Source organism: Miscanthus floridulus, chromosome 11 (assembly GCF_019320115.1).
Source record: "Miscanthus floridulus cultivar M001 chromosome 11, ASM1932011v1, whole genome shotgun sequence".
Taxonomy (NCBI): Eukaryota; Viridiplantae; Streptophyta; class Magnoliopsida; order Poales; family Poaceae; genus Miscanthus; species Miscanthus floridulus.
The window spans coordinates 36,892,773-36,906,860 of NC_089590.1; the positions used below are offsets into that span (position 1 = coordinate 36,892,773).

Sequence of the window (14,088 nt, forward strand, 5' to 3'; positions counted from 1 at the left end):
ATCGTTTTAACCAAAACGAACAGGTCGTTGATGTCCTATAAGCTACCTGTCAGCTACACAGTCCTCACCATCTTCTGGTAGGAATGGTCCTCACCAATTTATTTTTTTTCCTGTTAGGCCAGAAGCCCAGAACTCTCACACGGTCAAAGAGGACGACAATCGACCATCGTGGCAGCTACAAAAGGAAAAAAAAACTAATAAAGAAAGAAAAATAAAGCGTACACCTGGCGACGGCATGGACGGGGAAGAAACCCAGGAAAGCCGCGGCCGCGCCAGAGAAACGAAAAAAGAACGGAGTAGTTGGCCCACTGGTGGGTGGGGTCAGGACCGGACCGAAGAACGCGAAGCGACCAGAGGGCGGCCGTGGCCCACGGGCCGCGCGCTCCCATTCCATTCCTTCCAGATCCCATAATTGCACGCGACACTACGCCGCCCCCATCCCCAAGTCAGAGAGGGAGATTGCATCGAGGAAACTACAGAAAAGGGACCAAAATCGAATCCGCGGTGCATGCCCCGTTCCTCCCCCACAAGCCGCCGCCGCCGCCGTGAGGACTCCGTCGAATGGCGTCCCGCGTCGCCTCGGGCCTCCTCCGCCGCCGCGCCGGCGCCGTAATGCCCTTCCCTCTCCTTTTCTCTCTCCGATGCATGTATGTATGTCTGCGGCTAGCTTTTGTGCCTCCTTGTTTGTTCCGGGTAGGGAGCAGATTTAGGGTTCGCGAGGTGGTCCGACGCGGTGGCTCTGCCCGATGGGTGTGATCCCCCTTCGGAAGAGTTCCGTCGCGGACGGGGTCTGTGGTTGCGTCTGGAGAATAATCTGCTACACTTGAGAGAACGTGTGCTGGTGCTTCGTGCACGCACTTCGCCTCTGATTTGGAGAATTCCGTGACTTGACAGCTCGTTTGGTTGGGGGTAATTGGAAGCAGGGAATGGGAGTTCAGAGATAGGGGTTTAAAAATCTTCTGTTTGTTTTGTGGGAATGGGAGTTTTGGTGAAAGGGGGAAGGGGAGTTTAGAGGGCCAACTCCCACTAATCAATTCCCTAGGGGAGGGGTGGGAGTTGTGTTCTTGATAAAAGAAAAGTAGATAATCACAGTCCATCATGATTTGCCTTTTTAATTTCCCCCTCAAACCCCCACACCAGACAGGGGATATGAATTCCCTCTTCAATTCCCTTTCTTATTTCCCTCCACGAACCAAACAAAGGATTGGAACTAAAAGTCAATTTCCCACCTTAATTCCCTCTATCAACTCCCACCACTAATTCCCATACCTCTTCCCACGTAGTTGCCAAACACACCCTGAGGATATTTTTTTGGTATGCCTTGCACAGATTAGGTTGTATTAGCTCCTCCGTTGCTATTTCTGCCCATTCTATGTAAACCTTCATTGCAGTTCAGTATAGCTTGGCTCTTATTTACTCACCAAGGTTTATGAGGTAGGAACTCCAGATGGATGTCAAGTAAAGTATGTTATGAGAAATTTAAAGGAGTCTAGGTAACTAATTTGGATTTGCCTGCTACCTTTTTTGATATGAAGGCTATTTCAGATTATTTTGTCAGCCAATTCTATTCCTTGTTCGCTATTGAACTGTTGAATGTTTTCTATCAATAAAATTAAGAAACTTGTATTCCATCCCAATTCAATCATAAGAAACAAGGACTGCAGTGGTTGATGGAGAGGGAGGAGGGGGAATGAGATTTCGTGCATGCTAGAGGGTGGGTCAGACTGTGAAATAGAAAAGGGAGTGCATTGCAAGCCTGTGATGGGAGATGAATTTATATTCTTCTGCTTTGCAGGCCATATTTTTTAAATATATAAGAAACTGAGCAGTCAGCAACAATTCCAACTGACACAAAATATGGCAGCAATGGTTTCCATTATTTACAACAGTGCTTAGTTGTACAAACAACAGTTTGTATGTTTGGTTTGCTGCCTTAATTTGGCAAACTATAACACATCTTTTGTAGTAGCTGTTTGGTTCATGCCGCTGTTCTGGCATGCCATAGTTTTCAGCTCCAGACCCCATCTGTCATACAATCAACCTTTAGCCATCCCTTGCCTAAGGGTGTCTTGCAAATTGTTAACCACACCATAGGAATGTTTTGGCACGGGGTGTGGTTATGGACTTTGCTACCGTTTGCCACAAAGTTTTGCCAAACTTGCCAAAGGTTAGGCCATTAGGTGTTTAAAATCTTTTCCACACCTTAGCAAGCCTATGAGAATCTGGCGATAGATATTTTTGAGTTGTTGGCACTTGAAACCTAGCTTGCTAGAAGGTGAATCTTGCCACAATGTGGCTGAAACCAAACAGCTGCCTATAAACTTGCCTATCCTTAGATGTGGCAAACTATGCCAAGTTGTGGCTGAAAACTAATTGGGCCCATAGTGTGGATGAGGACCAAACAGGCCCAAATTTCTATGACTGATTTACAGTTCATTTGAAAACAGTGCACTAAGTCTCCTTGGTTATGTGAAATCTCAGAATTTCTACGCCATTTCCATTTCATGTTTGTAGCAATGCTAATGCACAAATGATACACAAAGTATAAGCTTCTATAATTTCAGTAATCCTTCACTTCAATTTTCTTCCTCACTGTTCTGATTTACTTGCAGACACTAGGCCTCCTAAGGAGTTATACACATGTCAGAAGCTACAGCAGTCAACATTCTGGTTATTACTCTGACTAGCCCTATTTTAATTATTTGATCTCAACTATTGACTATAATACATGCGCTCTTTTCCAGCTTTGATTCCAGCTACTTCCCAATGCTCAAATCTGACGAGGTAATTATCAGATAGCATGCTCTAGTAGATGAATATAGATGTCATTACTAACCTCATGCCAAATATTTTTGCGCGTCTTTCCTTTTTTAATACATGTATGTATTACATTATTGTAATTGAATTTTGTAGAAAACGCTGTTACTTACCTAATCCCTCTCTGTTCCAAGTTTGGAGTAGATCGTTTGCTTCAGACAACGGTAAGCCACAATAGCCTTTTGAGGCGGATAGTGTTTGACAAACGTGTTCCTTGTTATGCGTTTATCAAGTTCTGTTTTTCATTCTATATAGGAGACAAGTTTGAGGCTGTTGTGCCCTTCATGGGAGAATCTGTTACTGATGGAACTCTTGCTAACTTCTTAAAGAGTATGTTCTCCCTCCCTCCCTCTCTCTCTCTCCCTCCCCTCCCTCCCTCCCTACCTCCCTCCCTGTGATAACATTTTCTCTTTTTATATACAGAACCTGGAGACAGAGTCGAGGCCGATGAACCCATAGCGCAGATTGAAACTGATAAGGTATTGGTGGCTTCTGTTTGAACATTAGTGGAACTTCATATTTGCTAGTGGCCATAACCACATGACTTTTCCTTTTGTTCCAGGTCACTATAGATGTCGCAAGTCCTGAGGCTGGTGTTATTGAAAAGGTGAATTGTTTTGCTCCTTCCTGGCTTCTAGTCTACTTTCATGGCAGTACTTTACCTTTATTCTGCAGATGTCAAGAATACACACTCAAATACCATGCTTATCTGCTGGTAACAAGATCAGCAGCTGTTCACATACTAAGTGTTGCTATTTCTGACTGTTGTTTACAGCTCATTGCTAGTGAAGGCGACACAGTTACTCCAGGCACTAAAGTTGCAATCATATCCAAGTCTGCTCAACCTGCTGAAACACATGTTGCTCCATCTGAGGAAGCAACTCCAAAAGAATCATCACCGCCGAAAGTTGAAGAGAAACCAAAGGTAGAGGAAAAAGGCCCAAAAGTAGAACCTCCCAAGATGCAAGCACCAAAGCCAACTGCACCATCAAAAACGTCCCCTTCAGAACCACAGCTCCCTCCAAAAGAACGAGAGCGGCGGGTAAGGCCAATATTATCCAATTACAGAGTTCAGATGTTGTTGAAGGACATGCACATATTTTACCATGATATTGCAGGTGCCGATGCCAAGGCTCAGGAAGCGTATTGCAAACCGTCTTAAGGATTCTCAGAACACCTTTGCAATGCTGACTACATTTAATGAAGTTGACATGTAAGTGTTCTCAAGCATTCCTTCCAGTAGATTGCTACAGTAGATTTCTGTTTGATCAGTTTATATTTGTGCTCCTGTAAAATGGTGACACCTGTTTCTGTCTTACCATATTTTGAGCAGTTTAAAGATGTGGCCTGTATTCAGGCAATAAAGAATGTAATCTGTTGAGCTACATGGCAATATATTGATCGCTTATCCCTACCTATCACCCTGACAATTAACTAATACTCCCTCCGGTCCATTTTATCTGGCGCAAGTTATAATGACACGGTCTCCTATATTACACTTTGACCATTCATTTGCTTTATATTATATTATTTATGCTTATAAAATTATAATCATTGGATAGTACAATTCCTTACAAATCTAATCATTTAAAGTTTGCATTATAATAGTTAAAAATTATTAGCGTAATTATTAGTCAAAATTATTAGCGTAATTATTAGTCAAAATTATATGCGTGTGCGCCAGATAAAATGGACCGGAGGGAGTATGTGCTAACCTATGTTAGATGAAAATATATATGATTATCCTCTATATGTATGAATGCTTAGAGAACTTAGTTTTTTTATTCAGTAACACTGACAAAAAAATTCAGTCATTTATTGTGTGACATTGTGTGGCTCAACTTATTTATCTTCTTTTAGATGTGGACGTCAATAATTATCTTTTGGCATGCCATTATGATTCCTTGAAGGCTGTATTGGTGTTTTTTTATCTTATGATTTATGATGCAGGACCAATTTGATGAAGCTTCGTTCTGATTATAAAGATGAATTTGTCAAAAAGCATGGTGTCAAATTGGGCCTAATGTCTTGCTTTGTCAAGGTACTTGCCAGTCTGTGTTGCAAAGCTTTTTCACCGTATATTTATGAGAGAATTCCTTATTTGACACTAGGAAAATGAGCCGTTCCTTTCTTGGCCCTAAAATTTTCTTCGTTCCCTATTTGATACTCACTTCAACTTTCATCCCTAATTTGACACTACCGTCAAATCTGTTAGCTAACGGTGTTAACTGGCTGTTAAAAAGATGTTTTTGCCCCTAGAAAAAAAAGCGGCGAAGCAAATTTGAGAGGAAAAAAAACCTGCGCCCGCCTCCGATGCATGCGCCCAGCTGCAAAAAAAAGGCGCAGGTTTTTTTTTCCTCTCAAATTTGCTTCGCCGTTTTTTTTCTAGGGGCAAAAACGTCTTTTTAATAGCCAGTTAACACCGTTAGCTAATGGATTTGACGGTAGTGTCAAATTAGGGATGAAAGTTGAAGTAAATGTCAAATAGGGAACGAAGAAAATTTCAGGGCCAAGAAAGAACGACTCATTTTCCCAGAGTGTCAAATAAGTAATTCTCTCTATATTTATATGGCTGGCTAATTCTATTTATCTTGGCAGGCTGCTGTTTCTGCACTTCAAAACCAACCAATTGTCAATGCTGTCATTGATGGTGATGACATCATATACAGAGACTATGTAGACGTCAGTGTTGCTGTTGGCACTTCCAAGGTACGTCTCATCTTCTTTCTTGTACCTAAAAAAGCCAAAATGGCCTATAGTTTGGGATAGAGGGAGTATTTACTATGCATATCACTAATTGGAATCTTTTTCAGGGCCTTGTGGTTCCTGTTGTCCGGGATGCTGATACCATGAACTTTGCTGACATTGAGAAAGGGATAAACAACCTTGCAAAGAAGGCAACTGAGGGGGCACTCTCAATTGATGACATGGCAGGAGGAACATTTACCATCTCCAATGGTGGTGTCTATGGAAGCCTCATCAGCACACCTATCATCAACCCCCCACAGGTAGCTGCTGCGCTTTTATCAGTTGCGACACATTTGTAGCATGCAGATGTTTATTGATCTGAAATGTGATACGTGTGAAATGCAGTCGGCAATTCTTGGGATGCATTCCATTGTGCAACGCCCTGTGGTTGTGAATGGTGACATCCTCGCGAGGCCAATGATGTACCTCGCGCTGACATACGACCACAGGCTGATCGATGGCAGAGAGGCTGTCTTCTTCCTGCGGCGCATCAAGGATGTGGTCGAGGACCCCAGGAGGTTGCTGCTGGACATATAAATTCACGCACCAGCGTTGCGCTGCCAGACTGTTTTGTGCTATCTGGAAATAATACCATGCAAATTTTTGACTGATGAAAAAGAATTACTTCCTCAGAAAGACGAAATCTGAGCTGAGGATACCGTGAGGTTTTTCTCTATAATCGTAGAAGAGAGCAGCAAACTCAACTCAATGTGAGGTCATGTTTAATTTTCGGGATGTAGTTCCCAGACATTTTTATTTACCATGCAAGAGCAATAGCGGCTGCTGCATTTTTGTTTGTTGGTTCACAATTTCGCCTCCAGCTAGCCAGTCTGCAACTCAAGGAGCCTGGGCTGTATTACATGTGACGTTAAAACGGTGCTCCAATCGCTCGCTCTGTTGAATGGCCTCGACTCTCGACGTTTGCTTTTTTTTACTCTAGCTGTTACGTTTCCTGTGGTTAAACTCCCATCTATAGGGCCTGTTTGGGATGGTGTAAAACCAAAGGAAAATCTATAGGGCCTGGGACGGAGTAAGAGAAAAGTGGATGAATCGAATCCGGACGAAAGGTTTATAGGGTGTTCGGTTTGAGGAACGTGTAAGTCTTATTTTGTTTGATTTATATTAAGGAATGGAATAGATTGATGTATCATCGTCTCATTCCTCATAAGTAATAATAATATTATTAGTATGAGGAATACTGTCATTCTACTAAATTTAAGAAATGGACTTATAAACACTATCTCATCAGAATGATTTGATTTCTCTAATCACACACTATTTGTCGATAGAATATTGTCGACAGTCCTCCGAGGGGTATTCCACGAAGGTAGATTGATTGGTAGAGAAGCGTAAGATCAAGAACAAGAAGGCAACAGAGAGACATGAGTTAGACAGGTTTAGGTCGTCAGTATGACGTAATACTCTACTCCTGTGGTCTGTTGGTTTATATTAGCTATCGTATGTGTCGGTGTTCCGGACCGGGGGGTCCTCGACCGACTAGTGAATTTGTTATGCGTGCTCCCGATTCCGGATGGTGATGCAAAGAGACACAAGGTTTATACTGGTTCGGGCAATCGGCGCCCTACGTCCAGTCTGAGAGATCGAACTTGTATTCCTTGCACCGGAGTGCTCGTAGTAGGGGGTTACAAGCTAAGGGAGAGAGGGAACTAGTCCCAGGTCTCGACAGGGTGTCGTGTGGGCCGTCTGAGACGTTGCTCTCAAGCGGTTGGAATGTGCGTGTGTGTGTGTTATCCGGTGCCCCCCCTAAGTGGCCCAAGTCCTCTCCTTTTATAGTTGAAGGGAGGACGAGGTCAGTACATGTATCACTATGCGGCGTCGTGCTAATAGGAGCGGCACGTCCGAACCCTGTGGCCTGTTCCTGTTGCGGCGTGGTCGTAGGAGTGATCCGTCCTTGAAGTACGGGGGCGGCGTGGTTGTCCCCATCAGATCCTGTGCGTCGTGGGAGCCCCGGGAATGTCTCGGAGCGGACGTGGCGGCGAACGTGCAAGCCGTGGTGGACAGATTGTGCGCGAGGCTGAGGCCCGGTCGGTGCTAAGGCTTGTACTGCGGTGGGGGGTCTCGGTAGGCACGAACCCGAGATTGCCGAGGCCCCGATGTACAGTGCCGAGGCCTTGAGCGGGCGGCGGGTCGTGGGTGCAGCGTTAGGACACAGTGGCCGGTAACCCCGGTCATACCCTGCCCCAGGCGCTGATCGTGGACACAGTGCTGGGACACAGTGGCTGGTAATCCCCGCCGTGCCCTGTCCCGTCCGGTATGGCGCTGATGCGACTTTGGGTCGCGTCGGCCATTCTGTGACGTTGAGCCACTGTCCGGCTGAGATTGCGGGAGTGGTTGAAAGTATTAATGAGACGTGACTCGCTGTCGGGAGGGTCAGCTGAGGCGGGGGGTGACGGACTGCGGACGAGCCGGCCTCGAGCGATACGGAGAATGAGGCCTCGTGCGAGACGGAGATCAGGCTCCTTGCCGAGGCCTCTCGCGAGAGGCCTCACGCGATACGCAGAATGCGCCTCCTGCCGAGGCCTTTCGTGGAGAGCCTCGGGCGAGGCGGAGGCGGTGTTTCCTGCCGAGGCCTTCCCGGGGGGGCCTCGCGTGAAGCGGAGTTAGCATCAGGATGCCGAGGCCTCCTGCTCGAGGCTCGAAGCGAGGAGGGGGAGGACCCAGTGGGCTCGGTCACGGTGGAGGAGGGGCCCACAACTTACCTTCTTGCTTTTATTATTTTTAGATGAGACCTTGGCAACCCGTTTGATGTTTTGCTGGGGGTACCCCATCCTAAGGTACCCGACAGTAGCCCCCGAGCCTCGGGGGGAGTGCGTGCACTCCCCCTGAGGGTTTGTCGAGGCTTGGTTTATACCTGCCCCGTAGGAATTAGGGTTTTTTTTTGAGGTTCCGGTGGGTGCGCGCGAGCGCACCCGCCGGGTGTAGCCCCCGAGCCCCCGGAGGAGTGGAGTTACTCCTCCAGGGGCTTTCTTTATTTTCGTGTTTGAACGAGTAGTTCTTATTGCATTTGCTGAGCCTCCAAGCGCAAGTTCGGGTTACGGGGGTCTCGGCGAGGCTGCAGGAAGAAGCCCTCTAGCCTCCGCATGGAGCGAGAGGTTCGTCAGGGGTCCCCTGACTTTGGGTATGACCCTCACGCTTCCTTTCATTCGGAAGGAGGGGTGGAATGTGCCAGGCTACCCTCGATGGGCACGAGCGTGGACACTTCCGGTGAGCTGTTAGCGGGTAGTCCAAGTGGAGGCCCGAGCCCCGTTCACTGGGGGACGGCTAGTGGTCTAGAGACGCACTCCAAGAGTACCAGGGGGTTTCTCTAGTGGGTGCCGAGGCCGTTCGCAGGCCTCGGTGGCTCGGTGCCTCCCTACGGTGGGATCCCATTCGGATACTTCCCCGCCGGTCTCGGACACGACTTAGGGTGCCCCGAGCGACCGTTCGCTTGGGCCTGGGCCATTCGTAGGCTCGCCTCGCTGTCGTCCCTGACTCTGTTGCCCTGGGGCGGCTGTCGAAACCTGTTGGAGGCCCAGCCTTCGAACCCCTGGACCGTAACGAGCTCGGTGCCCTTTTTATCGTGTTTGTAGTGAAACTTCTAGCGCGGTTTCGGACTGTTCGTCTTTGTCTTGGGTGTTCTGGCCCTTTCATCTGATCTTCACATGTCCTTTTCGTTCGGACGGAGGGTTAGTTTGCTGAGCCCATTCTGGTCTCGGCAAGGTTGCAGGAAGAGACCCTAGCCTCTGCGTGAGAGGGCCGTCGGGAGTTCTCCTGACTTTTCATACGCCCCTCGCGCGTGAGGGTTTGTTTGCCGAGGCCCCTTTGGGCGCGAGCCCGGGTCGTGGGGTCTCGGCATATTTGCAGGAGGAGCCCCCTAGCCTCTGCATAGGGCGAGAAGGCCGTCAGGGGTTCCCCTGACTTTTTATGCGACCCTCGCGCTTCCTTTTCGCTCGGAAGGAGGGGTGGAATGTGCCTCGCTACCCTCGATGGGCACGAGCGGTGGCACTCCCGGTGAGCTGTTATCGGGTAGTCCGAGTGGAGGCCCAAACCCCGTTCGTTAGGGGACGGCTAGCGGTCCAGAGACACACTCCAAGAGTACCAGCGGATTTCTCTAGTGGGTGCCGAGGCCGTTCGTTGGGCCTCGGTGGCTCGGTGCCTCCCTACGATGGGATCCCATTCGGATACTTTCCTGCCGGTCTTGGACACGACTTTGGGCGTTCCAAGCGTTTCGCTCGTTTGGGTCTCGGCCCCGTACAGGCTCGCCCGCAGTCGCCCCTGACTCTGTTATCCTGGGGCGGCTGTCGAAACCCTTTGGGGTCCAGCCTTCGAACCCCTGGATCGTAATAGGCTCAGAGCCCGGTTCCTTCCTATGAAAGGAACAGGCCGCGGGAAATATCTTCCCTATCGGCTTGGCCGCGGGTGGCGTGCCTTTTGAGGCGGTTTCGTGGGGAGGCGAACCGACGCCTGCTGCCATAGTGGCCAAGCGCGACGTGATGGATGGGACGTAACTGTCCTCACATTTAATGCGGGAGACGTGGGCGCATGGGCCGCCAAAATTGGCTCGTGGTTAACCGCGCCGAACGGGGAAAACCTCCCCGATTTCATCGCCCGTTCGTTTCACCTCCTCCCTGCATAAATACTCGAAGAGTCTCGTCCCTCCTTGTCTTACCTTGCCTGCCACCTCCGTCGAGCCGTCGCCAGAGCAGCGGGTGCCGAGGAGAAGAGGAGAGAAGAGCGAGCCTAGGGAGAAAGCGAGGAAAAAGCGAGAGCGTGGAGGGAGAGAGAAGGACTCACCACCGCGCCCGATTCCTCCATCGCACTCATGGCCAGCAACGTCGTCGTTGTCGAGGCGGACCCTTGGGATCCGTCGGACGTCACCGAGGAGATGCTCCAGTCGCTTGTCGACGGTGGACTCCTCTGCCCAGTGACAGACCTTAGCAGGCCAGAGTGGATTGCTCCGTACGGCGAGCTGGAGCCGAGGCCCCGCAACGGCTATGTCGTGAGCTTCGTCTCCTTCCACGAGCGCGGCCTCGGCGTTCCAGCGGACCGGTTCATGTGGGTGCTCCCGCACTACTACGGCGTAGAGCTCCACAATTTTAATCCCAACTCCATCGCTCAGGCGGCTATCTTTGTTGCCATCTGCGAGGGGTATTTGGGGATCGCTCCCCATTGGGATTTGTGGCTCCACCTATTCCGGGCGGGGCATACTACCAAGCCGACGGGCACGTCGGGAAAGAGGAAGGCATCGAGGGTCGGAGGCTGCACTCTCCAAGTGCATCAGGACCGCCTGCACCTCTACATTCCGGCCCAACTCGCGTCCTCCAACCGCCGATGGTACACGAGTTGGTTCTACCTCTGTAACGACGACGGAGGACTTCCCCCTTATACTAGGTGGATTGTGGAGAGTTGCCTGAAGAAATGGAAGTGGGGCGTCCCGAAGGTCGACCAGCCCAAGCTAGAGCCGCTCCTGGAGGGACTGGCGAGGCTGCGGAACCATGGCCTCACCGTCGCTGTGGTCGTGGCTGCCTTCCACCGCCAGAGGGTGCTGCCGCTGATGGCTCGGCGGCGGCGGCTGTTCGAGATGAGGCCGGGTGAGCCCGTCGAAGGCACCCGGATGTCTTCCTCCACCCTCTCCGATGAGGAAATTCATCGTCGGGTGGGGGAGACGGTAGATGTGAAGTTGAGGGGTGGCAACCTGACCCCCTTCGCGATGCGTCCATCGCGGGGGTTCCTTTCGCTGGTAAGTCGAGCGCCGCTGTAGCCTCTGAACCTCCTTAGCCTCCCTTTATCCCTTGTTTCCTTATGCGCGTTTGTCGTTTCTTCAGGGGATGAGGGACGTGCGCTCCTCCCCGCCGCCCGTTCCCGAGGACACGGGGCAGCGAGTGATCAACCACGCTCACGCCGACACGCAGAAGAAGCGAAAGGATGCTAAGGCGGCAAAGCGCACGAAGCACATCCTTGTGCGCGAGGCGTTGGATAAGCGCCGCCATTAGCAAGGAAGGATGGTCTCCCATTGGAGGAATCCCCATCGACGTCGTTGTCGACGGAGGCCTCGGACGGGAATAACAAGGGCGAGGTGGGGCGAGGCCCCCTAGACCACCTTCCTGACATCGTGGAGGTGGCGCCCGGGGCGTCGGCAAGCAGCCCGGCACCCCTGGGAAGGAGAGCAGAAGCGGACCTGGGGCCGGCGGTGGCCCCCTCTGGGGCCGAGGCCGACATGCCCGAGGCGCGGTCGTTAGGCAAATGCACCATCAGCCCGGTAAGCTCGGCGGTCACGGCGGAGCCGGTGGCGGTGGAGGCGACGCCACCGGCCCCACAGAGGACCGAAGGGGCATCGGGGTCCGCTGAGGACCGACCGGCGCCGATGGATGTAGATGCGGCGCCACTGCCGCCGCCTCCGCCGTCACGGATGAGGTTTGCCGTGGCGAAGCTGGGGCTGCCCCGTTCGAAGTAAGTGTATTTTTGGCGGGGTTATGGTGTCTTCCGTTCGCTTTTTTGGTCTCGTGCTGACCCTGTAGGTTGATTTTCTTTAGTCAGAAGCGGCCTGCGGGCGACCTCCCCTTAGCGCCCCTTAAAGTGCTTAAGGCGAGCCCCGGCTCCTCTGCCCACTGGGTGGCGGAGGCACAAGCCGCCATCCAACGCGGCGCGGCGTCGGCGAGGGTCGACCCAAAGGAACCGGCTGCCCAAGGAAGGGTTGCCAAGGTGGCCCCTACACGGTCGGATGGGGCCATCGTGCCCTTTGTTGCCGAGGCTCCCGGGGCCTCTGGGGCTGAGGCGATGGAGGCCCCGGTGCCCATGACCGCCGAGGCCGCAGTGTCCGCGGTCGGCGCTTCTGCGTCTACCGAGGCCACAATGACGGAAGTCGGAGCCCCCGAGACCGCCGAGGCCGTGATTGCAGAGGCTGGAGCCCCCGAGGTCACCACGGCCGTCGTGATGGTAGCGAGGCCATCTGCGCAGGAGGCAGAGATGCAGGCGGCGGAGGCCTCGGCCGTGCCCTTGGCTCAGGGCCTGCCGTTGTTGCGGGAGAGTGCCCGAGAGACGGAGGTCTATCCGATCTCCTCCGACGATACTTCCCGGGCGCGGGAGGTGGTCGGCACCGAGGAGACCGATGCCGTGGAGCAGCCGGCGCCACTCTTAGACGAGGGAAGCTCGGCCCTCGTGCGGGTGCGACCCGAGCCCCACGGGTGGGATCACCCGCGGGTACTGTGGCGGAGCCGGGACGACCCTGAGGGGGAGCCTTTGTTCGCCCTCGAGGACACGGCCGAGGGCGGGCGCTGGAGTACCTTCGAGCAGTACCGTGAGCTGGCGGAGCGGTCGCTACGGACGACGCTGTCCGTGGTGGCCGACGAACTGCCCAGAGTCGCTCAGGTTCGTGTTTTCCTTTCTCGCGCGACGTTGTTCTTTCCTTGGTTTTGTCGCAATCGACGACCTCTGCTCTGCCTCCTCAGGAGCTTGAGACCCGGTCCCTCGGGAAGTCGGTCTTCCTCCGGCGGGAGAGGGGAATCTGGGACCAGCTTCAGAGGTAGAGGGGCCTTCTTGCCGATGCTAACGAGCTTCTGTCAGCACGAAGTGCGGAGGTGGAGGACCTCCGCCTTCGCTGTGCCGATGCGAAGGTCGAGGCGGCCACAGCCTAGACGTAGCTCGCCCCCTTGGCGGCGCGGATCAAGGAGCTGGAGGAGGAGCTTACCCGCGCTGTCAGCGATCGGGATGCCTTCAGGTCCTGGGCTGAAGAAGCGACGGCCTTGGGCAAGGCCCTCGCCGGGTAGCTAGGGGCAGAGGAGAGTGCGCACCAGCTGACCAAAGGCGCTCTGAACGAGGCCCTTGCTTTGGTTGAGGCCTCGCAGATCGAGGCTGTGGTTTTGAGGGGGACGGTCGAGGGTGAGTTTGAGTCCCCTTGTTTTGCTTTCTTCCTCTTATGTTCGCTTCCTAACTTCCTTGTATGACACAGAGCTGGGGAGTGAAGCCTCCAGGGCGGCCGAGGCCTCTCGAGTCGAGGCCCAGTGGTTGAAGGAGCAAGCTGAGGCCTGTCAGGCCGAGACCCGACGCTGGGAGCTGAAGGCCAAGGGTGAGCTCCGTGGGCTTCCGTCCCTAACTTAGGTTGTTTTTTCTCTGGCTCGACCTTATTCCATTTTCTGTGGTGCAGAGTCAGAGGCGGAGATCGTTCGGGCCGCCGAGGCTTCCAGCGCGGTGCAGACGGTGCTCGAGACCGAGATCGGGGAGCACGAGGCGCTAAAGCGTGCTGCCCTTTCTGCCTGCGAGGCCCTAGAAGTCGAGGGGGTTCAGTCGGGCAGCTCCCTTGGGAGCCGCTTGATTGCGCTGAGCAGCCAGATGCGCGAGCGGCTCCGAGGGGCGCTGCACATGGGTGTTAAGCGGGCGATGGCCGTCATCTCCTCTCACTACCTTGGCGTCGACCTCTCGGCCATCAGTGATGGCTACGTTCTGCCTGATGATGACAAGGAGGCCCACGCGGCGGTCGCGAAGCTGCTGGAGGCGGCGGAAGGCCCTGGCACGGTGCTGGCGATG

The 14,088-nt window shown here is 52.6% G+C and overlaps 2 protein-coding genes across 2 annotated transcripts; both read left to right on the forward strand.

Annotated features, from left to right (window-relative positions):
* The first annotated feature begins 309 nt into the window (after positions 1 to 309).
* LOC136494817 (dihydrolipoyllysine-residue succinyltransferase component of 2-oxoglutarate dehydrogenase complex 1, mitochondrial-like) lies at positions 310 to 6,353 on the forward strand. The gene is made up of 13 exons (XM_066490993.1): positions 310 to 609; positions 2,613 to 2,670; positions 2,745 to 2,784; positions 2,914 to 2,981; positions 3,073 to 3,147; positions 3,241 to 3,296; positions 3,380 to 3,424; positions 3,593 to 3,859; positions 3,936 to 4,030; positions 4,768 to 4,858; positions 5,416 to 5,526; positions 5,631 to 5,825; positions 5,911 to 6,353. Exons 1-13 carry the CDS (start codon positions 562 to 564, stop codon positions 6,100 to 6,102), a joined length of 1,341 nt encoding a protein of 446 aa, XP_066347090.1. The 5' UTR covers positions 310 to 561; the 3' UTR covers positions 6,103 to 6,353.
* A 4,034-nt stretch (positions 6,354 to 10,387) lies between these two features.
* LOC136491792 (uncharacterized) lies at positions 10,388 to 13,662 on the forward strand. Its single transcript, XM_066488029.1, has 5 exons — positions 10,388 to 10,564; positions 11,391 to 11,525; positions 11,684 to 12,015; positions 12,099 to 12,592; positions 13,514 to 13,662. The coding sequence occupies exons 1-5, from the start codon at positions 10,388 to 10,390 to the stop codon at positions 13,660 to 13,662; spliced, it is 1,287 nt and encodes a 428-aa protein (XP_066344126.1).
* Positions 13,663 to 14,088: the final 426 nt, after the last annotated feature.

What these genes read in the sequence shown, in the direction of transcription:
- LOC136494817 (XM_066490993.1), top strand. Translation starts at nt 562, where the DNA reads ATGGCGTCCCGCGTCGCCTCGGGCCTCCTCCGCCGCCGCGCCGGCGCC. An exon ending in ATCGTTTGCTTCAGACAACG is followed by an intron (nt 2,982 to 3,072) that starts GTAAGCCACAAT and finishes CATTCTATATAG; the next exon opens with GAGACAAGTTTGAGGCTGTT. An exon ending in AGGCTGGTGTTATTGAAAAG is followed by an intron (nt 3,425 to 3,592) that starts GTGAATTGTTTT and finishes TGTTGTTTACAG; the next exon opens with CTCATTGCTAGTGAAGGCGA.
- LOC136491792 (XM_066488029.1), top strand. Translation starts at nt 10,388, where the DNA reads ATGGCCAGCAACGTCGTCGTTGTCGAGGCGGACCCTTGGGATCCGTCG. An exon ending in AGCGCACGAAGCACATCCTT is followed by an intron (nt 11,526 to 11,683) that starts GTGCGCGAGGCG and finishes GACATCGTGGAG; the next exon opens with GTGGCGCCCGGGGCGTCGGC. An exon ending in CTGGGGCTGCCCCGTTCGAA is followed by an intron (nt 12,016 to 12,098) that starts GTAAGTGTATTT and finishes GATTTTCTTTAG; the next exon opens with TCAGAAGCGGCCTGCGGGCG.